Genomic DNA, 24,472 nt, shown 5'->3' on the forward strand with positions numbered 1-24,472 from the left:
GAATTTAATGCTTTGGTGTAAATCTGTATCATTACAAAGTTTTGGAAGGTTTAGATCAAAGGCAGTATACACTGAAATGTGGCTTAATTTAACTTATTACACACAGGATTTACTTTTATGAGCTGCACATTTACATGGCACATGCAATGAACTGAACATTATAATAGAGGTGCACAGTTATGACAACAATAATAACTGATGATTATTGCCTTTGATATTACAACTGAAATAATTAATCACAATGAAAAACGCACCTTGTCTTCATAAATGCATATTCTGTTTTCTCTTAACACCCATTACAGTTTAGCCATCATTGTGCAGGGAACCACTTGAATTAATATGAAACTGCCCGATTAGTTTTTATTAGTTACAGTAAAGATACAGCAAATTTCTAAAATTTGTGTTGCTATTTTTAATACAGTAAATAATGTGAATTACTGATATACAAATATTTATATAATAAAATTTAAGTATAACATAAACATTCCCCCCTTTTTTCCCCAAAATTAATGTTCCTTCTGAAAAATTAGCCATCACCACCACTCACTATTCAAAAATGTAAAATGTGGGAAAATGTTAAACATGGGAATGTTAAATCGGGGTTCTGCTGTATTAAGAAAAGAATTGTTGCACATGTATGTAACAGTTAAAAGCACATTATAAAATCTTCAATGACAATAACATAGATTTAGAAGCTAATGTAAACACAACCTGATAGTTTTGGTGTACTGGTATATAAAAGCATTAAAATGTAACAACATTAATACACAGCATGCTCGAGAACTATTTACTCTAGATTGTAACATACATGCTGCTATCAGACTCAGCCCTTGAGCAGTTGTGCCCCTGTTCTTAAAGAAAGTATTGTAACTAAAGGCACACTTTTTTTAAAGAGGCAGCATTGCATGTGTCTGCTTTTTTGGGGTATAATCATCAATATAATGAACCATTATGCAGTGGCATGCTTCCATAGATCCACTCAACCACAGCACTGTTTGTTTGAGATCCATTTTGATGTTTGACATTTGGAATAAAGTGAATGCAAAGTTATTTTAGGAGAAAAACTGCTGGACAGGATGACGTCTCTTACCATGACTGTTGATCATTTTTAAAACCTTCACTGCACAGTTTTACTTGGAGCACTGTCTTTTGATAAACAAAACACAATGACTACTGTTATCTAACATTACTTTTGATAGCCTGCTGTATATGTACTTTTGTTAGTGCAAGTAGATAAGTAATAGTTATCTGTGTCACTGACTTAATATTACTGGAACTTAAAGCTGTTTGGTTAACTTTCATGCACTTTCAGACTAGACTGTGGTTGAATATTGAAAGGCTGTATATATTTGCCTGATGTCTTTTAACAGTTTGTACAGTACACTTTTCAAAACAAAATATTTCCAAATTACAGATGATTCTCTTTATTTAGGTATTTAAACATCTAACAAGTGTCAGATGATCTAGGTTCAACATGACCTATACACCTCATTTTTTCTGAAAACTGCAGCAAACAGAAAATAAATATATTCACAATTTTTAAAAGATGTTGTCTGGGATCACTCTACTAAAATGTGTTTACCATTTAGCACATACTGTAGTTACCCCTATGATGAGGAGTGAGGAGTGCAGATCAGTAGACTGAATCATCTTGACACAATTTCTGTGACTTCTCCAATGTCTAAGACCAACATTTCCCCTGTCAAGTTTGCAGCATAACAGTTGATGAGCAGGGGCAGTTTTTAGAGGCGCAACTGGGGTGCAGAATGAATAACCAGGATGAAAGCGTGAAAACATCAAAGTCTGCTAACCATTGAGCTTTGCAGAACTTTCTCTTTCAATTTTGTTCCAATCAAGAACATATAAATTAGCATTAATTAATATATAATGACAAATAAAGAAATGTGTCAGCTGATTGTCTTTTCTATAATGTCACCAAATTTCAATCAAAATCATCAAGGCATTATTTGAGATTTTGGGGTATTCAGGTTTTCTATTGTGGGAATGATTTTACCCCTAAGATATCTCAAAATTGTCCTGTCTTAGCGGATACCTATTGACCTAAATTTACCATCTTGCCAAATTTCAACTTTTTAACTAAACAGCTTTCTTTTTTAACAGGAAAAAGTGTTTTTGTTGATGAGTGAGTCAGTGAGTGAGTCGGTCAGTCAACTTTGCATTATAGTTATACACTGATCAGCCACACAATTAAAACCACCTGCCTAATTTTGTGTAGATCCTCCTCATACTGGCAAAAGAGTTCTGACCCATCGAGGTATGGACCTCTGAAGGTGTCCTGTTGTATTTGGCACCAAGATGTAAGCAGCAGATCCTATAAGTTGTGTAAGTTGCAAGGTGGGGCCTTCATGGATCAGACTTATTTTTCTAGCACATCCCACAGGTGGTCGATCAAAATAAGATCTGAATAATAGAGGCCAAGTCAACACCTTGAACTCTTTGTTATGCATCTCAAAAAATTTTGCAGTGTGGCAGGGCACTTCATCCTGTAGAAAGAAGTCATTGACATCAGGGAATACCATTGGCAATAAGAGGTTTATGTGATCTGCAACAATCTGTAGGTATGTGTACATGAAAAGTAACATTCACATAAATGAAAGAATTGAAGGTTTCCTAGCAGAACATTGCCCAGAGCATCACAGTACCTCTTCTGACTTGGCTTCCTCCCATAGTACATCCTACTGCCATCTCTTCCCCAGGTAAATGATGCAAATGCACTCAGTCATCCACGTGATCTAAAAGAAAATGTGATTCATCAAACCATGCCACCTTCTTCCATTGCTTCATGACCCATGTCTGATGCTCACATGCCCAATGTAGGTACTTTTGGTAATGGGCAACATGGGTCAACATGTATATATAACAAAGCTACCCACACAACCTTGTACCAGAAGTACGAGGCTGTAGTGAAACACACTTGTAAAACAAACTGTGTATGTGCTTTGATGTAATAGTTCTTATTAGCAAAACCATGCACAGTCAAGGCACACAACGCTGGACTTTCAGGCTATATTGACATTATTACATTTTCATTTAAGTTTTAACTTTTTCAGTTGCAGTATCAAAGTGACTTCAATGCCTGATTGCCTCTCATAACTGAGCTGTTGCACAATCAGAGTTTCTGTCATGTCAGAAATTTTATTTGGCTGTCTTTCTGTGTGAGCAGTCTCACAAGCAGATTTTCTGATGCCACACACATATTGCAGCATGTCAGTTGGATCAAATGTGCTTGTGCAGTTTAAACATATATAGGACTGGCAACTCAATCGTCAGTGTGAGTAGTCAGTCACTTGGCCATGATTTCTAAAATCTCACAAAACAAAATTTAGATGCATACAGGTAAGCAACACAATAAGTGCCATGGAAAACAACTCTTCTATGCCCGCTAAGTTGGAATTTGTTTTTTTTTTTCTGTAAAGGGTGACTAATTAGGGAGTGTGATGTAATGAGCAGGATGCAATCATTTAAGAACCATGTTATAAGCACAAAATAACCAGAGCCCAATTGAGTCTGTGTTGTCGGAAATCTTTGTTTTCACCTGTCCACACTGAAATGCCATGCCAGTGTTCTTAAATGTCTCCAGGTCTTGACAGCCTTTTCAGAAGTATTTGTTTTTGTGGGCTGTAAACACCAGTCGAAAATGTAGACAAATGTGTGTTTTTAAACAAAAATGTACTAGTGTGGGCAGGACCTCGATGCCTCAGAGTCTTTGATACTTTTCACTTAAACCAATTATGAAAATATTCAGGCAATTCTTGCCTAAATGAAAAAGTATTTATAAACAACGTACATTTTGCTTATAACATAATTGGATATTTTAGCATATAAATGGAATAAAGTGTCTTTGTAAAAAGTCCTTAAGTCATTGTTTTAAACATTAGTATCTGTTCCTCCTGCCTACACTCAAAATAACATAACACATGTACACACAACCACATAACCAAAAAAGTGCACCATTAAAGCAACATACAAAAATAATTCTGGTGGTGAAATCATATATAAACTCGGAGACAGGCGTTAAAATTAAGCAAATAAAATTAAAATAATACAAAAAAAGCTTTAAATTGCAGATCCTGCCAGAAAAAAAAGTAGTTTTTGAACACAGAGGATCAGATGAATTTCAGGAAATAACTTTCGATCTTCTTTGACTTTGAATTTTGTTTTGACCCTCAAACTGCAACACTTTCATTCAGGCTGCCTATGTTTGATCATTTTATTAGGAGTTTGCTTACCAATTAAATGATACCTTCTGCTGCAGCCCTGTCACCCTTCAAATTATATATGGTTGTTAAGTCACGACAACTAGCGGGAACTTTTTTTTTGGCAGCCCTGCAGAGCTGGAGCAAAGGTCAACTGGTGAGAAAGTAAAGAGAGGAAAGAAAGTCAATGTCGACTGAGGAATAGCTCGTGACATCCATCGGGGGGCTTGTGGTGCAAAACTTATTTAGAAAGGTGTAGTGCTGGGGAGCGTCCATCCACTTGTATCATTTGCCATCCCGTTTAATAGCTTAGCTTTTTCAATGTTTCATTACAATTGAACATTAGGCGGTATTGAATACATGTATTTTAAAATTCAACTTCCATTATTAAAGTTTCAGTGAATTATGAATCTACGCGGCAAACTCGCCATTAGTTTATCAATGTATGCGTTTAAGTATATCAAATACAATATTACGGCGTACGTATTCGTACCAGAATTTAGAAAATAAAAATACTTCACATTTTACCAATCACAACAACTCAAAACAGCTGACGGTAACAAGAGGAGATCAACTGATAACTTACTGAATTGGTTGGGTGTGTAGGCAGGTCTTGTTGTAAACAACCGTTTTAGGTTTTACACGTGGAAGGAAACAACTAGGACTACAAAACGTTCCACAGTCTGGCGTCGACACCGAAAAATTCGACGAATCCCCCAATGGTAAGTGAGCAATCTCTGCTAACGTTAGTGATGGGTTTGCTACCAACAGGATTACAAAGCGTGCTAAAATGTCTGTAACCACTCAGCCGCCAAATATCGAAAGATCGGCCCAGGTCACGGATTTGTCTGATGTTTATAAGCTATTAATTTTAATCGGTATTAAAGTTTCAGACTTCTGTTGCAACCGGTAAAGCACACGGCTTTGGCACAAGGGATACAATACGTGGCTGGAATACAGGATGGATGTCGAAAGACGCGATTATGGCATTTTGGTGTTTAATTAAGGAGAGAATCACTCGTAGATGCATGTACAAATTACATGGAAATTAAAAAAAATGTTAATCCATCCGTTTACTATTCTACCGTAAAATGATACCGGACAAAATTATAACGGATATTTGGGCGTCTGTATCTTGCGATGGGGTGCTATATGCTAAGTATCATCAAAAGGTAGGCGGTTAGTGTATTTTAACTATTTGTAAGTGGATTTAAATTGCCGTTAACCCCCAAAAAAACTTGCTTTTGCAGGTATGACTGGATTTCTATTTATTTATTAACATATTTTTAACAGTAAAAATAACATTATGCCCACCCTTTTATGACATTCTGGCATCACTACTGTACACTATCCAGTTGTTAATTTAATTTACCTTTCATTTGTAGGTCGTTATCCTTATTAGCACAACTTTCTGAATTTATCAATAGACTATAGAAAACTTAAAGGAGAGCAATTTTGTAATAGTATTCATTGAGGTCAATTGAGGAATTGTTCATTATAATTTTTGCATGTGTCAAAAGATGCTGCTTAACCACATCATACCAAATATGTAATTCTGTTTCTGTATACTCTTAAAAATAAGTGTGGTTTTTCAGAGTGATGCCCTAGGAGTGTAAGATGGTATATTTGGTTCCCAAAAGACCCATCCACATGAATGTTCCAGAAAAGACACTATTTATTTTGATCCGTAGCAGGCTCCATACAATAAATAACCATGAATAGATGTCAAGAGATTTGTGAAATACGGTACTAATAAGTCATGATTTTAAAAGAACAACTGCATACTGTAACACAGGCAAAGTCCAGGTTTTCTTAATCTGTTAGTATCCTGCAGGCTATCATACATTAAAAGTTTCTGTTTTTTTCTACATATTAGGAAGTTTTTCAAATCCCAAAGAGCCCTTCCCAGAGTGGAATGGTGCTTTGTCATGCAAAGATTCTAAAAGGAACCAAGCAGCTCAATAAAAAACCATAAAACGCCATAAAGGAACCATTATTTTTCACTGTTTTATAATTCTCACTGGTTATTTTTAACATATAGTGCTGTCATTGCATGTCGATTTAGTTGTTTTCCCCAAAGGTGTCATGAATTTGTATATCTTCCACAAGGTGATGGCCATTTGATTGTTGCTAGCAAACAACATTGTGATGTGTGACGTTATCGTGCAGTTCGTATTGTAAGATGATGGCACAGTAAGAATGATATCCTAGTTCAGAATAAATTTGAAAACTTATTGAAATTTGGTTAAGATTCAAATTTGGGCAATTTTGTATTTTCCATCTCTTTTCCAGCTTGTTATTTTGACCTTTGGCAAAGATTTTTAGCTCTGCTCTTGATTTGAATTTGGCTCTGACTTTAGTACGATTTTTTTTCTTGGATACTTAACCCTGTTTTGTTTACTTGACCACATCTGTGTCTGGTCTTTTTTTGCTTAAACTCAAATTATGTCCTCTGTTTCTTTTAAGATGTTTTATTGCAATGATCCCTGTCTACCAAATGAAGTTAATCACTCACACATCCATGTCAAAGTTCCCCAAAGTGCACCCCTCTCTTGCTTCTATTCCTCCTCTATCTAAGATCAATAGATAGACAGAACTTTATTTGTCCTCTGGGGAAATTTATTGTTTTACAGAAGCTCATTAAATTATTTAATAAATAAATAGATACAAAAATACACACACACTATGGGCTGAGCTTGCACCAGAATGACTCCAAAGGTAGAAAATTTAAAATGAAAACATCTGACGTGGTAGTCCCAGTCATAGTGGAGCATCATGCAAGCATATTGCATTGTTGTTAAGGAGCTTCAGTAACATTTCTTGATACAATGATGCATTGGCTAAAAGTACTCCGGGTTAGTTGTCATGGAGAGGATGTGCGGCATTGTTCATAATGGCACTCAGTTTTGTTTCAATTCAGTCCTTTGCTACTACCTCCAGTGGTCTGAAGTGTGCCCCATAACTGAGCTTGCCTTTTCAATTCACTTGTTGATGTGGTGGGCCTCTCTTGAAGTGATGTTACCAGCCTCGCACACCACAGCTTTGAAAATCACACTTGCCATCACAGAGTTGTAGAATACGTAAAGTATGTTACTTCACACATTAAACACAATCGCCTAAGAAAGAAGATGCTGCTCTGCATATTCTAATATGGTAAATCTGTGTTCCAAGATCAGTCCAACCTGTCATTCATGTGGACCCCCAAGTAAATTGCAGTTACATCCACTCCCTGAATAGTAAACGCACATAACAGCTTATTTTATTTATTTATTTATAAAACACTTTAAAAACAACATCAAGGCTGACCAAAGTGCTGTACAATAAAAACCCAACAACATATCAGACACACAATAACTAAAGGGTAAATGAAAAAGAAACACATAAGAGCTGAAGAGACTCATCATAAAAAGTATACAGATGGCCAACATATCATACTGGGTTAAAAGCCAGAGAGTAAAAGTATGTTTTTAAATTAGATTTAAAGACCGCTAGTGAAGGAGCCTGCCTAAGATGCAACGGCAAATCGTTCCAGAGTTTTGGGGCTGCAACTGAAAAAGCCCCATCACCTCAGTTTGCATCATGCCTTGGGAACACAAAGCATCTAGTCGGCTGACCTGAGAGAGCGAGACGGTACATAAGGGTGCAGCAGTTCTGACAAATAAAATGGGGCACAACCATTAAATGATTTAAAACAAATACTGTACAAGTTTATATATAGTTATAATAAGTATTTTATTCTATATAAGTTTATATAAAATACATATACTGTTATGGTGTAGTGAAAATCAATAACCAGTTCCTTGGTTGCGCTGATGTTATGGTGCAGACAATTCTCTTTATACCAAGAAACAAAGTTCTTCACCTGACTCCTGTACTATGTCTTATCCCCCTTATCAATAAACCCCATAAGTGCAGAATCATGTGATAATTTCTGCAAGTGGTATGACCTGGTGTTATATTTATAGTCTGAGGTTTATTGAGTGAAGAGATAAGGATACTGACTATTTATCCACCTGTCTGCCCCAACTCTCCTTCCACATCTAGATTCAAATTTCTTTTTACTGTGTGATGGCTTTAAACCCTATCAATGTGTCACTTTCAGGGGCAGAGTATTCATATTCGTACTTCTCCAACATCACCATCAAAGTAGACTCACTCAAGTAGGTCAGGGTGGCCCTAGTCCACTGTCCCTTCCATTACCCTTAAAAGGTCACAACATCAGCCCAGCTCTTATGGCATCCTCAGAGAAAGGTGAAATACAATACCACTCTAGAACTTTGTGCTGCTATATGATGGGTTGGAGGAACACGGCTGATCCTTTGCCAGACCTAACATTTACGATAATATCATGGTCCAATTTATTTTTGTAATGGGCACAACAAAAACACCAATACATTAATGTGAACAGTAAAGAAGAAAGTGACTGGGTGATGTAAATCAAAGAAGAAAAAAATAGTCAAAGCGAAGGTCACCATCTAAACCAGTTTCAGAAGTAGGGTGTCTTGTTGTTTTAAAGGACAGGAGACAAAATTGAGATTCAGAGGTGAAAGGAAGACCGAAACTGAAATGGCACCTGATTTTAAATTACTTAAGGTCAGAAACACTAACTGATGCTAAGAATTGCCTTTAACAAAGTTTTATGCGCTAATGGTTACCTAGTTACTACGGTTACCTAGTGCGGCTATATTCACATCAGAAAGTCATTGAAGTTGTAACAGCAACAATCACAGTCATTTGATTCACGTAGAAGAATGATGCATAAATATAAAAAAACTAATTGCAAAAGTTAAAAACAATACACATAAACCTAATTCTACACATCTAAAAACCTGAGGGGGGGGAAAGTTACTAAAAAAAATTAAACTCAAGAAAAAATCTATATAATAAAACACTAGGGTGTGTGTATGTGTCTGTCTCTCTCTCTCTCTCTCTCTCTCTCTCTCTCTCTCTCTCTCTCTCTCTCTCTCTCTCTCCAGTCCCTCAGAGCAATCTGATTGGTTAGTTTATTTTTGGTGTGATTGGTCAGTTTGGCTTTCATAATGCGATTGAAAGAGGAGCTACGAGTGTGAGACACACGAGGAGTAGAAAGGGCATAGGAGGTATGCTGAGAGAGTCGCCTTCACAGACAGGAAGTATAAAACTGAACAGGAGGCAAGAAAGGCACCTTGAAAATAATGAGAGTCTGAGAATCAGGCTTTAAGGGAATGCACTAAAGAAAGGGAGTTTTAGGCACATGAGGATACCAAGAAGAGGTGTGTGAGGTACGTGTAAGGCAAGAGATAGAATAATTTAAAAATATTTGCTATTACCTGTCTTTGACAGGTAGCATGGTTAGTAAAGTATAAATGCAGAATTGTACAAGACACTGTTGGCTTGGACCCACTTTCTGCCCTGCATTTTCAGGAGGTGCCTTTGACTTCTGCCAGCACTCTGGGACCTGTTTCTTGTCTTTAGTTTAGCTTCAGCATCAACTATCTAAACCCAGGGGTTATGTGTATATTTTTGGCTACAGTGACACCAAGCTGGAACTCCCTCTAGTATCTGTTGATGTTCCAGGAACACTAAAACTTCTGTAGCCCTTAAATGTCTGGGACTTTCAGGAAGCTTTTCATATGCTTGCCTATTGAAAGTAAACCAGTCATTCTCCTCTGAGTTAGTGTCTGTGCATTGCCCCAATGGCTAGGTTGGAGAGTTTTTGCCTCCAACCAATTGACCTTGAGGTGAACCAGGTTTCTCAAGCTAAAGCCCCTGTGATACTGTATAACTTGTTGATAAAGAGTTCATGCGCTCTATTGTCAGTCCTTTGTGGCCTTATTGTTTCTTTGTCTCAGTTTAAAGAGGGGGTCAAAAATCTCTGTCACCTCTTGGATTGCCTGAGCTCTAATGTCCTGAGAAATCATTTGATATTTCTACAAAAGCCACCAGTTTCTTTTTCCTGCATTGGAACCCCTTACTATTCCTGTCCCCACATACCACGCCTGACTCTGACTGCTGGTTTCTGCCAAATTCCATCATTTCCCATATTGGCATGTCTTAAATCCCCAAAACAATTTAAGGATACATATCTTTACCAGCTGTTAAGATTAATTAAAGGTGACTTTCTGGAAAAAAAAAACCTTATTAGGAACCAAATTATGAATGAAAAGGAGTAAATATGATGCGTAGGGCCTAAGACCTATTGTCATCAATATCCTTTTTTAATAAACAATATTTGGAAACATTGATGGCTGACAGTGGGGATGAGATGATTCTAAGACTGATTGACTTGCAGCACTTGGAGAAAGACTGAGGAAAGATTAAATATTTTCCCAGTGGTAGGACCTAAGGAAAGCAGAGTACCAAAAGAAATTATTACTACCTTTGTAGTCATTTGGTCAGCTTTCATGCCTTGCAACTTCAAAGGGTTTGATTCTGTTCACTATCAGTTTAGAGTTTACATACTCTACAGCTGTTTATTTATTTTCTTTATCCAAAAGATATGTGTGGTTAGCCCAGATTTATTGTTAATTAAAAAGTGCAAAATAGCTGGCTAATACTTTTAAATATAAAATAAAAAACGCACCTATAGCAGAAACAGTTTGAATATAGTAAGATGTGTGTGACTGAAGTAATAACATGTCCCAGTGTTTCCCAAATTTCTGTCGGCAGAAAGATTTCTTTCTCCTTAAGATATATATTTTTGTGATGTTCACCCATCCCCCCTGTAGCCCAGCTCCAGCTAATGAAGCGAACGGAGTTTTCTGCGCCCCTGAGCCACGTCTGAAAGCGCCTCATTGTGATCCGAGCCCCCAAGCGCGCTCCCCGGCATGTCAAGTGCGCGCTTCCGAAGTCGCAGGCGACGTCGCCGCTGCTGCCACCACCACCACCACCACCACCAACCAACGTACTTCAAAGAGGTAAGCGAGTATCACTTACTCAATGAAAGAAAGAAAGATAGAAAATGAGTGAATAGCTTTTAATCATAATATGTTCTGACTTTATGAAGGGAAGAAACTTCCTCTGACACGATAAATTCCAGTGGCGATGCTTAAGTTAATTTGACCTCCGGGTCCTGCTAACACGAATGAAGGCTGAATAATGGATGACGAGCGCGAAGGCACTGGAAACGACACTCGGAGCTAATTTCTACTAAAGAGGACATTAATACACACGAGGCTTTAAGTCAGTTTGACGGAGACGTAACCGAAAAATGCACTAAGACGTTAAACTCTAAAAGAGAAGAAATACAGCGCCGAGCCACAGGTGTGTCTTCATAACAGTGTCGAGTACTGCATAGATGTATGCGTTTTTGAGGCGGACTGACCTAACTCTTTAGACAGAACGGAGACGTGTACCGGTTATATAAATAATCATATGATATTAGCTGTTCACTTGTGATATTCGTTATAAGTGCGTTACAATATACGTGTGTGTGTGTGTATATATATATGTGTGTGTGTGTATGTAGTAGATTCTGTAGTAATGTTTACATATACAGTATGACCTTTTTCATTGTGATCTAGGTAATTAAAATCAAAATAATATATATTTTAAACAAACAATAGCCTAATTAACTTTAAAATCATTTTAAGAATATTTTTATCAAGTATAGTGGTATAAAGATGACGCCTAGATAAAATTGTATATTACATGAATAAATCATTTTATACTAATGTAATTTTAGATTAGACATTTTATTTTATGCTTTGCATTTTTAAAGTTAACAATCTAAAACATGACGTACAATTGAAAATATCAATACAGTAGTATCTAATTTCGCTTTTTTTTTTTTTATATAAAACATTTTGACAGGTATTCCCTGAAATTTTTCTGAAAAAATTCTTTTTCACTCACTTCCTGGTAATTGTGTCACATCTTCACATCTTTTCTTAACACTCTTATGAGAAGTCCAGAGCCCTTAATAGATAATGGTGTCTCCACAATCAAGACAATGAAACTACTCAGAAAATTGATTGAATCCAAAATAATAAAATGGAAACACAACTGCTATAAAGGCCATTCAGGCGATCCTCTCATTGTGTTGGCATGCTTCACTTTCTCATCCATCCATCCACCCATTTTCCAACCCACTGAATCCAAACACAGGGTCACGGGGGTCTGCTGGAGCCAATCCCAGGCAGGGTGCCAACCCACCGCAGGACAAACACAAACACACCCACACACCAAGCATACACTAGGGTCAATTTAGAATCGCCAATCCACCAAACCTGCATGTCTTTGGACTGTGGGAGGAAACCGAAGCGCCCGGAGGAAACCCACACACACGGGGAGAACATGCAAACTCCACGCAGGGAGGACCTGAGAAGCGAACCCGGGTCTCCTAACTGCGAGGCAGCAGCACTACCACTGCGCCACCGTGCTGCTCACTTTCTCATGTATTTAGAAAATAAATGCTAGTACAATGAAAGATGAAAGGGGACATTTTTGAATCCATGTTTTATTGTCTTGTATCTGTATAGAACAGAAACATCATATATTAAGGAAATTAATGGAATCAATATTTCTTGTAATTGTACTGTGGCTGGTTCAAATAGTCATTGTTTTGCAATATATAATAACATAAATCTAATATACTGTATAAAGCAGAGTCTATGTATGTATGTATGTTTGTTTGTCTGCTATACAAATCTGCACCAGGCGTCCGATCGCCACCAAACTGGGCATGGGGCTCCTTTGTGACCAGGAGGAGGTCATGGGGTATGTTTGGTTGTGAAAAATGTTCGTGGTGAAGCGCAGGGTACCTTTTCACCGACACAACGATCGGCACACATCCCTATCCTTATCATCGACGTGATGGCCGCACGTTGCAACAGCCGTTCACGCCGGCGCCATCTAGCGGCACATTTGGTCCCTGTGCGTCGTTCTTTACCCATGTTTCTTTAAATTGCCATGAGATGGCAGAAGTGTCCAAGTATGAGAAGGCCGACTCCTTTCATCGGGTGAAGGGAAACTGCCGTATGGATTTAAAACGTGAACAACCCAGTGTGTGTGCCTGGCTTTCCGTATTTGTGGTGCTATTTGCCCGCTTTCCACCTCACAGTACCATTTCAGCGTTGCTTTTTCTGACTGACTGGTGCTATTTGTTCACTTTCCGACGTATTGTAAATAAAGTACATTCATCACACTGTGGTGCTTATTACGTACGTAATACCATGTAACGCATTATAATTGTCCTGCTTTTCACGAATATACCCATGCCAACAAAAAAAAAGGCGTAAAATTGGAAGGTCCACTTCAGATGCCAGAAGAAAGTCTATTTCAAGGGCGTGTGAAACGCCACAGCAGACAAAATCCAGAGTGAAGGAACTTACAATAAAATGTGAATCAGAAAACTGTTTGTTCTATTTCTATGTTCTGTTTCTTTCATTTGAGAAATTCACCAGTTCTAGATTCCCGGGCAACACCGGGTACTCCTGCTAGTAAATAATAATAAATGGTAAAGATATAAAGGGGTGGCAGAGTGGTCTGCGGTTCTTTAGGAAGATAAATCTAAATCCTGACTCGGTCACTGTCCATGTGGAATTTAAATGTTTTTACCCTGTGTCTGTTTGGGTTTTTCTTAGGATAGTAGTTGACGCTGGTTTGTTCTTTTATGAAAGACTGTAGGGGCACTTGAGTTTGCCTTGTGATGGACTGGCTTTCTGTACAGGGTTAGTACTACTTTGTGCCTCCCGCTTTTGGGATAGGGTTGGTCTCCCCACATTTCATACATTTTTCAAACCTGTGTTTTCGATCATAGTGTTTCAGGCAGCCTGTGGTAATAACAGCATACTTATATAAAATTATTTGTCATGTTAGCAAAAGAGGTGGATTAGATTGTGCAAAAAGCAGGCCAAGTAGCATGCATCAGTAATACCTTTTAATGTGTTAGAACCATGGTTGCTGCAAACAACAGAAAGCTGTTGAGTTTCTAATTTGTTGTTGTATTTACTAAGTTATCAGAGGTTGCTCTTGACATATGGTACAATCTACAAATGGAGCTTTCACTGGAGATGTCCTTTTGGTGTACTTTAAACCTTCCAACAGAGAAACTGAGACTTGAGTCAGTAGAACTTGAGATGAAGGTCCACTGGTATTCACATTTCTATCTGCTGTCTAATTTGTTGTTTTATAATACAGACTTTGCTTCCAGAGCCCTTGCTCAGATTCACAGCCGTGAGCACAAAACTCTGATTCCTGCTTCTTCTGAATCTTAGCACAAAATCCTGATTCCAATCTGTAAAATTTTATCTGACAAGTTCAACAATATTATGCATCATTTCACGTGGATTCATTGTTGCTACTAGTCTTGTGACTAACATATGTCTCATAAGTGTCATCTCCTTCTGTTTATATTACACCTGTATTTTAAAATGACCTACTTTAAGTCATCAGATCCACCACTCCTGACATTTTTTTTAAAACTCTTTCAATTTTGCTCTCAGTAATCACATCCCTGTTATGTAACTATATTTATAAGTGTAAGTTGATCATTCATTTCTGCCCTTTCCTGTTTTACTTATTTAATTTAGATTGATACAGACTTAAAGAGCTCTATATTTGCTTTGGTGTTTTCTTCCCCTCTTAAGCACTAAAAATGCAAAATCAGTAGAGGATATCCTCCTCACATTATGGAGACAAGTAGACCTTTCATTATTTAAGACATGAACCACTCCTCATCCCCATCCAGTTTAATACTGTATCTATCCCAGGTTGCTAGACATAGTTTTATTTTTATAAAATTATCTTTGTGTGCAAGTCTTTCGTTTCATCGTATCATGTCAACTCTGTGGTCTTGTTTTAAATTGTCATTTTCTGACTGCTATCTGATCAATGGACATCAGTGTAGAGCATTCCTATATATCCCCTAAAATTTAAATTCATGTATAAGCAAGACTGCAGTGAAAGTTATTCAAACTTGAGCAGAATGAAAGTATACAGAGGAGTTCACATGTATTGTGCTTCATATAAAAAAATAAAGTATCTAAATGCATGTGACTAGAAAAAGACTTCCAGGTGTCTTTGTATCATAACATTCCCTCACATGGCTAACTAAGAGGAAGAGAAATATAAACCGGTGACTGCCAAGAGCTTGCAGGAGATAAGATGTCAACAAACTGTGAGAATAAACACGTGGTAGTGATGACACATTAAATGTTTACAGGGGGGTCATTCTGTTTGCATGGTAATTTAACTGTCATATGTTATGTAAATATATAGTTCATTGTTGAAAAAAAATATTGTCCCTGAGGTATTTGGCTGAAGAAGTAACATGATGTTAATTATGGAAGTTATGCAAGTTATACCAAGCATTTACAAATTCTACAAGTGTAGTTTTAGATTTCAACAGTAAAAATTCAAGAGTTTTATTCGTCACACACACACAGTTATACAGGTATAACATGCAGTGAAATGAAAATCTGGCCTACTCCAAGATTTATCATCATAGTTGTTATATTCTTAATAACTTGATGTTTGTATTGTTTAAGACTAACACTTTAGATACACTGATGAAAAGTTGAGGTGAAAGCAAGTGGGCAGTGAGAGTGACAAGCACAAGGAGCCGTTGTTTAATTAGGCCAGTTGTACAGAAGTATTGGTTAAGTCATTTTTAGTTATTCCTGTTGGTCATATTGACTTTAAACTGGCTCCCTGTAAGTGAGTATTACGTGTATGCATGCATATGAACTTTGATGGAGAGATGCTGTGCCTAGGACTAGTTAATGCTTTTTGCCCAGTGCTGTTGCGATGGTTTCTGACATTGTGTCTTTGAAGTGGTTTAAAGGTAGTTTGAAAATGGGTAGATGGATGTGATGTATCATTCAAGTTAAACACCCTTTAAAACTTCTCTGAACGTCAGTCTAGTTTTTGTACATGTTTATTCACCATTTTTGTTCAGTTTGATATTTCCTTTATTTCACTTTTTTTTTTTTTAAAGATGACCCTTGTTAGTTTATCATTATGACCTTAACATTTGATAGTTGATGGTCTACTACCAATTAAAGTGTCACTTATTCAAATATACATGTTTGCAGATTGGTTTATTTGCAGCAGGTATAGTCATGGTTTGCCAGCCAAACAGTCTGGGGAAAACATTTTTAGACTTGTTACCTCCAAACAGTGTGACATACAGTACAATACTTTAATGAAAGTGAGTAAATACTGCAAAGATATTGTTTCATGGCCTGTACATTAAATAATAAGCAGTCTTTTTGTAATGCTGCACCACATGATTGACATACTGTGCTGTTTGACAGATGTATTCTTATTTTTATTGTACATAATTTCAGCAATAATGAAAACCATGAGTAAATTTGTGCTGCTGCTATCTTTTGTTTCACTTTTGTTTTCTACAGCATTGCATATTTTGGACAACTGTGGAACAGGAGGTTGAATTAGAGCTTTGGAATTTAATAAAAATGAAATCTTCCTTTCATGATACTGGCCATAACAATATAAAGGAAATATGTGTAACCATCTAATAACCAGGTTGGGTCAAATATTCAAACTGTACAGTTTTTTTTTAAATTAAGTACAGTGTATTGATCTTTTTATTTTGATTTCTCTGTTGCTTATAATTTACGTCCATACTTCCATTTTCTAACTTGTGTTTCCAGTTCTGGTTCATCGGAACTAGTGGCAGTCCCAGCAGTATCATCTGCAAGGTAAGAACCTACAATAAACATTAAGTCAATTTAATGTACTGTGGTATGCTCATGCACTCATAGTCTTGCGAATATTGGAACCAGTTAGGTCTTGCCAAGTAACCTAACCAGTACATTTTAAAGATTTGGTAGGAAAGTGGAATACATAAAATTTGTGCAGCAATAGCAAATGTTTGAACTCCTTACAGACAGAGAGTAAACTGCAACTCACATGCTGATCTCTGGAGGAGTGAGTCACAGTAGTGCTATGCATTGTATCACCATGCCACCCCATAGTGCTAATTTTTGATTCTCAAATAAAGAATTTCTCACTATACTGAGGGCTTCAATCTTTAATAAAAGTCAGAAAACTTTGCCAAATGTGCTGTTTTCCTGTTTTGGACATTTGTTTTAAGTGCTGAATTTAAAGTTGCCAAGGGTCTTGCATTATTATTTGGTACACTGTGTTAAGTTTATTGAACTAGGAGTAGCGAGTGTGAGCATTTTGTCTTCTGCTACTATCTATGCCAAGTTATTAGGTGTTTGTGTCTTTATTTGTGGTTTTGTTTATTTGTTTTAGAGTGATTGTTACAGGGAAATAGGTGCTACATTTGTTGAAGAAAAAGAAGTTTTTGGTTGCTGGCTTTTTGAGTCTGGAAATTGGTTGGAGTAAATAATGGCATTTATTGAGTTTGTTTCAGTTAAATGTAATTGCTTGCATTGGCCATAAGAAAAGCTCCATGTATTCGTCATAATTTTAATGTGTAATGTTATTTGTTCTATTACAGTTAATCATTGTGTCATTTTTGCCTTGAAAAATAAATTGACTCCATGGAAAAAAATATCATATTTGGAGCTACTGACCTAGTTACTGAACAAGTGACAATGCCTTACCTGTTGTGTGACCTCAGTTTCTGACTCTTATTGAGTACAGTAGTCATAATTTTGCAAGCATTAAATGTGCAATTTTAGTTGCAATGATGACATACAGGCATCAACTGTAGATACATGAAAGTTTTATTAATGTGTCTTGCAGCACATGTAATCAAACATTTTTACTCTCTTACATGTTATATTCCCGAGTATTTGACAGTGATCACAGTAAATTGAGTGTGTGTGTGTTTGTGTTCTTGGTGCTCAGTGATGGAGTGGTACTGTATCCAAGGCTACTGTCTGCACTATACACTCTGACTACCCATGCCCCTGAGAGAATTTGCAAAATGGATGGATAAACTCAAGAAACACAGGTGGAACTTTGTACCCAAAAATGTAATTGCATTTCTTTATATAAATAATATTTTGTGAAAAATGCAGCACAAGATGAGGATTTCACAAGTATAATCTAAACCTAACAGTCAAATGTGGGTGGAAAACAAGAATACCTTGAGTAAAACACCATATAGAGTCTGTGAGACTATATTATAGACAGTGGCTGGACTAGGATTTGAATTTAGTCACATTGAGCTTTCTAAAACACATACTTTTTCTTTTGTTATTAGATAGTCAAGTGTAATAGTCAAATGAAGTTATAAATCCAATTTATATATTTTATACTAATTTACGTACTTTTTTTTCTTCTTTGTTCTATTCTACTGGCTTTAATAAAAAAATTTTTAAATTTAGAATGTGTGGACTGAAAGGTACATTACAGAGCTCATTCTTAACCCATAAGAAACCGTTAAGACATACGTGATTCAAACAGAGGTTTTATTACCAAAGTAATAAGTACAGGAGAGCAGTTAAGAATGAGCAAAAGTTACAAAAAAAGACAGAAAACAGTAAACCTCCTGGCCAACGGGGCCTGCATGAACACTCCCTTCCCTTTCTAATACCTTGTGTCTCTCTTGTTGTAGCCTCAGCACCCAGCCATTGAACCTTTGTTCTTTTCTCATTCTGACTGACAGTCATTGCAGCTTCTTTTAAGACTGGTCCCAGGAGTATTTAATACCACTTAAAGTACAGTACGGTATAATTTAATGCTATATAACTTATTACAACTGTGAAAAGATTCTCAGGTAAAATATGAATACAGATTATACAAATTCCAAAATACAGAATTAATACATATAAAATACAGATTTGTTAAAACATACAGAAAAGAAAGTAGGAACTGATTAACATAAAAGGAATCTAACAATATCTGTCTGTTAATTAATTGATGAACAAAGGGAGAGATTAAAACTGTAAAACAGAAAGTCAAAGACAAAGTCGTACATCGTCCGTGTCCTGAAGACCTTGGCCAACTAGCTGCCTACCTACTCCTTATATTCTGTAGTGGAGTCTGTGCTTGGGACATACAGTCTGGTGAGAGAATCTTTCCATCTGATGATTCCAATGCTCTTTCATCAGAGATTACTTTCCCATAGGCAGGTAAACAGCTTGGCAGTAAAAAGTGGCAGCAAGTGCCATATTCAGATCCCAAAAAGACAAACTGAATAAAGGAGGGTTAGTAATGGTTTATAAATATTGCATTATATATATTTCTGCACAAGTGACTAACAAAGCAGAGGTGCAATATGTACAACTAATTAGCAGCTGCAGATAGATAGAACTTAAATTTGTCTCCAATGTGAAATTTACCTTTTTACAGAAGCTCTTCAAATAAGTCAATAAATACATAATAGGTAGATTAATAAGTAAATATAAATAATACTAAGATTTGCATTGGGTGTGAGGAGGATGGACAGGATTAGAAATGAGTATGTTAGATGGTCAACTCAGGTTGGACAGTTAGGAGACAAAGTCAGAGAGGTAATATTCTGTTGGTTTGGACATGTGCAGATGCTGGGTATATTGGGAGAAGGACGTTAAGGGTAGAGCTGCCAGGCAAGAGGAAAAGAGGAAGACCTAAGGGAAGGTTTATGGATGTGGTGAGAGAGGGCATGCAGGTGATGGGTGTAATGGAGCAAGATGCAGAGGACAGGAAAATATGGAAGAAGATGATCCACTGTGGCAACCCCTAACAGCAGCAGTCAAAAGAAGAAGTAAGAAAATATATACATACACACTTTGGACTGAGCACACACAGGAATGACTATAAAGCTAGAAAATTCAAAAGAAAGAAAAGTTCTGACTTGGCTGTCAAAGTCCCAGTAAGGCATTATGCAGATATATTGCTGTTGGTATACAGGAGCCATATTAGCGTTTCTTGATGCACTCTGCAGAATAATTTGTTGGCTGAAAGTACTCTGTGTCAGAGAGGGGATGTGCAGCATTACTCATAATGGCACTCAGTTTTGTTTTAATTCTGTCCTTCGCTACTACCTTCAGAGGGTCTAGAGTGCATCCCCTAATTGAGCTTGCCCTTTTAATAAGCTTGTTGCGAAAGAAGTGAGCCTTCTGCCTGGATTTAAAAGCGGAGATGGAAAGGGCCTCTCTTATTAGTGGGTAAATCATTCCACAGCTTTGGGAACCTGTAACTAAAAGCTCAAAATCCCACTGTTATTTAATTAATCCTCGGAATCTTAAGTATGTTGGCATCTTGAGATCTTCGTGTACTCCTTTGGTTTTTAAGTAATGGAAGTTCAGATAATAAGCAGGGCATTGGTCATTCAAGACTGTATATGTTAAAATTAGGATTTTGCAATCAGCCTTAAGCTTAACTGGGAGCCAGTATAAGAACATAAGAAATGGAGTTGTTTTCATATTTTCTGGTTCTTATAGTAATTTTTGCAGCAGTATTGTAAATGTAATGAAAGCAGCACAAGGATCAATTTGAATAGCCAGTGAATAACACATTGCACTAGTCAGTCCTACTAGAAATAAATACATGGATTCATCTGTCAGTATCCTGCATATTTAGAAAATGTCTTAATGTTTCAACATTTAAGGTGAAAAAAACATGTTTTGGATAGTCTTGTAATGTGCGTTTTAAATGACATGCTATTGTCAAAGATACACCTACATTGCGTGCTGATTTGGTTAAACTAAAGGTGATTCCAACTAAATTTAAAAAGTGACAGAATCTTGTTGTGGTCAATAAATAGCATTTCTGTTTTTCTTTATTTTTTTTTTTTGTATTCAGAGAACAGTAGTGTTCAACCGTCCACTCCTTTAACTTGCTTATTCAAGTACTGCTGGGCCTTTTCTGCTCAAATAAACCCTCTGGGGTTGTTTATCCAGAGCTTTCCCTGGAAGCCCCCAGTATTTCTGCCAAATATTTGGCCTGTATCATAATGAAAGGGTCAGTAATCATGCAGGGTGCCTTAATACAGGAAGCTGCACCCAGTAATGTAAGTGGGTAGTGTCGTCCCTTTTCTTATTCCCCATTGACCCTCCCATATTATATACTGCCTTGAACAGGTATTCCAACTTTATCCTCCTTTGGCCACCCTACTTTTACGACATTTTAATTTGGCTTCTCTTGATAATTACATAGTATACTTGTGGGAGGAAAACTAGAGAGAAACCTACATAGACATGGGAAGAATGTGCAGTCTACATAGAGGCATTTTCTAGGCCGGAATTCAGATTTACTGTTTTGAAGCTCTGAGTAGTTGTACCAATTCGGTAATATCTATTAAATACGTCTGCATACATTTAAAAATAATATAACATCCAAGTGATGTGTTTGGTGTGGTGTTGCCTCACAGCAGTGTCTTCTTTAAACTGTGGATGCAAAATTTGGTTTAATGCGTGTATTTTGCAAATGAACTCTGAAAAATAGGTTCTTCTGTCTTGAGCCTAATGGTAGCCCATAACATCCCTGCTGCCACTGGGCATTCTGTAAAATATGTAAAAAAAAAAAAAATAGATAAAAATAAATACATAAATAAACAAATGAAATTAGTATATATTCAAAAATATAAAGGCATCACACTAACATTTTCATACAGGAGTCTCTTCTACAGCAGGAACAACTTTTTTCCCCTCTCCAAATTCTCCTTGGCTCTACAGTTGTGTGCCCAAGTGGCTTAGGTTGAAAGGCTGGATAGTGTGTTGACATACCAAAAGTACTCCTGTAATGAAGACACATTTGATTGCAGCATAAGCATATAGTCCATTACTTCTATTAGTGCTGGGCGGTATATCGGTTCATACTAAAAAACATTTTTTATTTTTGTTATGATATGGATTTTTCTTATACCACAACACCTGTTTAAATAGCCTAAACAATGTTCGGAATGTGGCGTAGTGAGAAACTGTTTAAGGGGCGACCTTTTTCACTGCTGCACCGCTAAACACACATACAACGGAGTACATGCGTTAGTGGAGGTATTGAATGGTGAAAATGGACAGAGAACATTCCGAAACTGAAGCTGTAGCAGACGATAAAGTTGAACATGATGACACAGAAGAACTTTTGCTGAAAAAAGGCGCCGTGTCTGGAGATACAGGGGTGCTCGGGTTACAATGTCTCGACATACAACATTTCGCGTTTACAACTCTCGCTCCCATAAAAAATTGAGAAACGTTAGAAGGAGAAAATGTAAGGATTTTTTTTTTTTTTTTACACTCAATTTTTGTTACTACAGTACAGTTTACAGTATATTTATGTCCTTTTCCTTTTTCTGTGGCTTAGTTGTGTTTTTATGTTCTAGATTATGATTTTACAAATGTGTTAGGATAGGTAAATGACTTAGGCTAGCGTGTGTTTCGACTTGCACCAAAATTCGGGTTACATAACTGTTGTAGGAATGGAACTGTGTCGTAACCCGAGGACCCCATGTACTTTGGTTTTAAAAGGTTGAATGTGGACCATTATGTTCACATGTGTGAATACTGCTTCTATACTACTGGATAATACTGCAAGCCAAGTTGCACTTGTTTTATTTTCTTTTTCCAATACTGTGTAATGTACCTGGGTACTGTGTAATAGTGTGACATTTCCACTTTAATCTCAACGCTTATGATGAGAATAAAATTGACATGTTGATTTTATTCTTGTAATTTGTCATTAAATTAGAATATCGTAAACTAACCTTCATCTTAAATTGAATATTTAATTTACTAGATTTTCTCAAACACCATCATAAGTGATGTACAGTAGCACATTAAATGCTTTGTGTTGTGTTCCCCGAGCCATGTTAATCGCTACATGCTTCTTAAACTGACTTCCTCTACACTAAGAGGAGGCACAGGCAGCGATCATTACTCAGAATACGTTAATTTCATGGTATTTCTGCTCCCTGAACATTTAGAATGCTAAGATAAATACTTGATATCATTTTCATGATGAAATGCATTAAAGCATGTATTAATCATGTAAGGGCACGGTGGCGTGGAGGTTGCACTGCAGGTGTTCCCTGCCTTGAATTTGCATGTTTTTCTGGTGGGTTTACTCTGTGTGCTTCAGTTCCCTTTCAAAGTCATGTAGGATGTGGGGTTTTGTTATGCTATATTGACCCTGCTAGTGTATGTATTACTTGTATTCACTGTGCGATGAGCTGGTGCCCCGTCCTGCCTCACACACAATGTTTGCTGGGATGGGCGCAACCCTGAATCGATGGCATGTCAATAAACATAACAGAGATTTTTTTAAAGTTCTGAACACTCCGTGGTCTAAGTGTGAAATTAAAACTAATTATAAAAAGACATTTATCGTGTGGTGATTGGTTATGTGGAGAAAGAAAAAGGAAGGATAGGAACTGGGGGTTTGGTACGTCAGACAGAAATAGCATGCAAGCAAAAAAGAAAGCCCGCTCACAAAAACATCAATTGAATTCTGTGTGTGTGTCTCCGACCACCAGATCACGAACCCAACATTTACACAATATTTTAGTTAAACCTGTGCAATACCCATTCATACATCCAGTTTTGGAGCCTTGTCATACCTGCCATAAAGTTCTCTACCCTGAACCTACATCTGGGGACACCTTACTGCAAGGGAGCAGCAATACTGCCACTCCATCGTAACCCCCTTCATGTTTAATACCTGCTTTGATGCATTTCATCATGAAAATAATATCAAGTATTTATCTTAGCATTCTAAATTTTCAGATATCAGGAATATCATTAAGTGAATGTGTTCTGCGCGGTGCTGCCTGCGCCTCATCTTAGTGTAGTGCAGTAATTGCAGTGGAAAATGTGGTTAACATCCACTCCTGTATGGGGGGAAAAAAATACAGTCAAATACCGTGAAACCGGTATAATTTGAAAAATACTGTGATATAGAATTTTGGGCATACCGCCCAAGACTACCTTCTATTATCTTATTCAAATATTATTTAAAACATCTGCCCAGAAAAAAATGCAACTTCAATATGCACTGCCAGAAGGGATCCTACTCAGTTTCGCCGTTGATCTTAACCTGAAAATTGTTCTGTGGTATTGTACAATTACTGACCCTGCGCTCTCATCCCCAAAGGCCATGCAAAAAGACAATATTGCCTCAGGGATTAATACATTGTACGAAATACCAAAATCTTTCACTCACTCCAAACAAATATCATAGCAATTTCTAGGCAATAATACTATTTTCCTGATTTCACTCTGGAGGTTTTAAATTTCTTTTATTTTGCAGTTAAATCTTTATCTTATATTTTAATCTTATTTGTCAAATTTTCACATTCAGTATAATTTTTTGGTGCATTAAATAAGCTTTAGGGCGTTAGCATCTTTAAGAGCATTTTCTGTAAACTTTGAATCCAGCTATTAGATTATAAGAGGAACCTATAAGAGTCTGATTAGTTA

The 24,472-nt window shown here is 36.9% G+C and overlaps 1 protein-coding gene across 10 annotated transcripts in view; it reads left to right on the forward strand.

Moving 5' to 3' along the window:
* chst6 (carbohydrate sulfotransferase 6) overlaps window positions 1-24,472 on the forward strand; it is a 126,638-nt gene that overhangs the window by 25,647 nt on the left and 76,519 nt on the right. The window contains exons 1-4 of one of the 10 annotated variants that reach the window (XM_039763429.1): window positions 4,830-4,939; window positions 10,925-11,113; window positions 16,553-16,685; window positions 16,814-16,861. The exons of 1 other annotated variant lie outside the window; for it this stretch is intronic. In XM_039763429.1, coding sequence (XP_039619363.1) covers window positions 16,663-16,685; window positions 16,814-16,861 — 71 coding nt within the window. In that variant the 5' untranslated portion in view covers window positions 4,830-4,939; window positions 10,925-11,113; window positions 16,553-16,662. Of the gene's footprint in view, window positions 1-4,829; window positions 4,940-10,924; window positions 11,114-16,552; window positions 16,686-16,813; window positions 16,862-24,472 lie in introns of those variants that run through there. 8 more of the 10 variants (XM_039763431.1, XM_039763432.1, XM_039763434.1 and 5 more) reach the window with 8 other exon arrangements.

This window comes from Polypterus senegalus, chromosome 9, assembly GCF_016835505.1.
Source record: "Polypterus senegalus isolate Bchr_013 chromosome 9, ASM1683550v1, whole genome shotgun sequence".
Lineage (NCBI taxonomy): Eukaryota > Metazoa > Chordata > Cladistia > Polypteriformes > Polypteridae > Polypterus > Polypterus senegalus.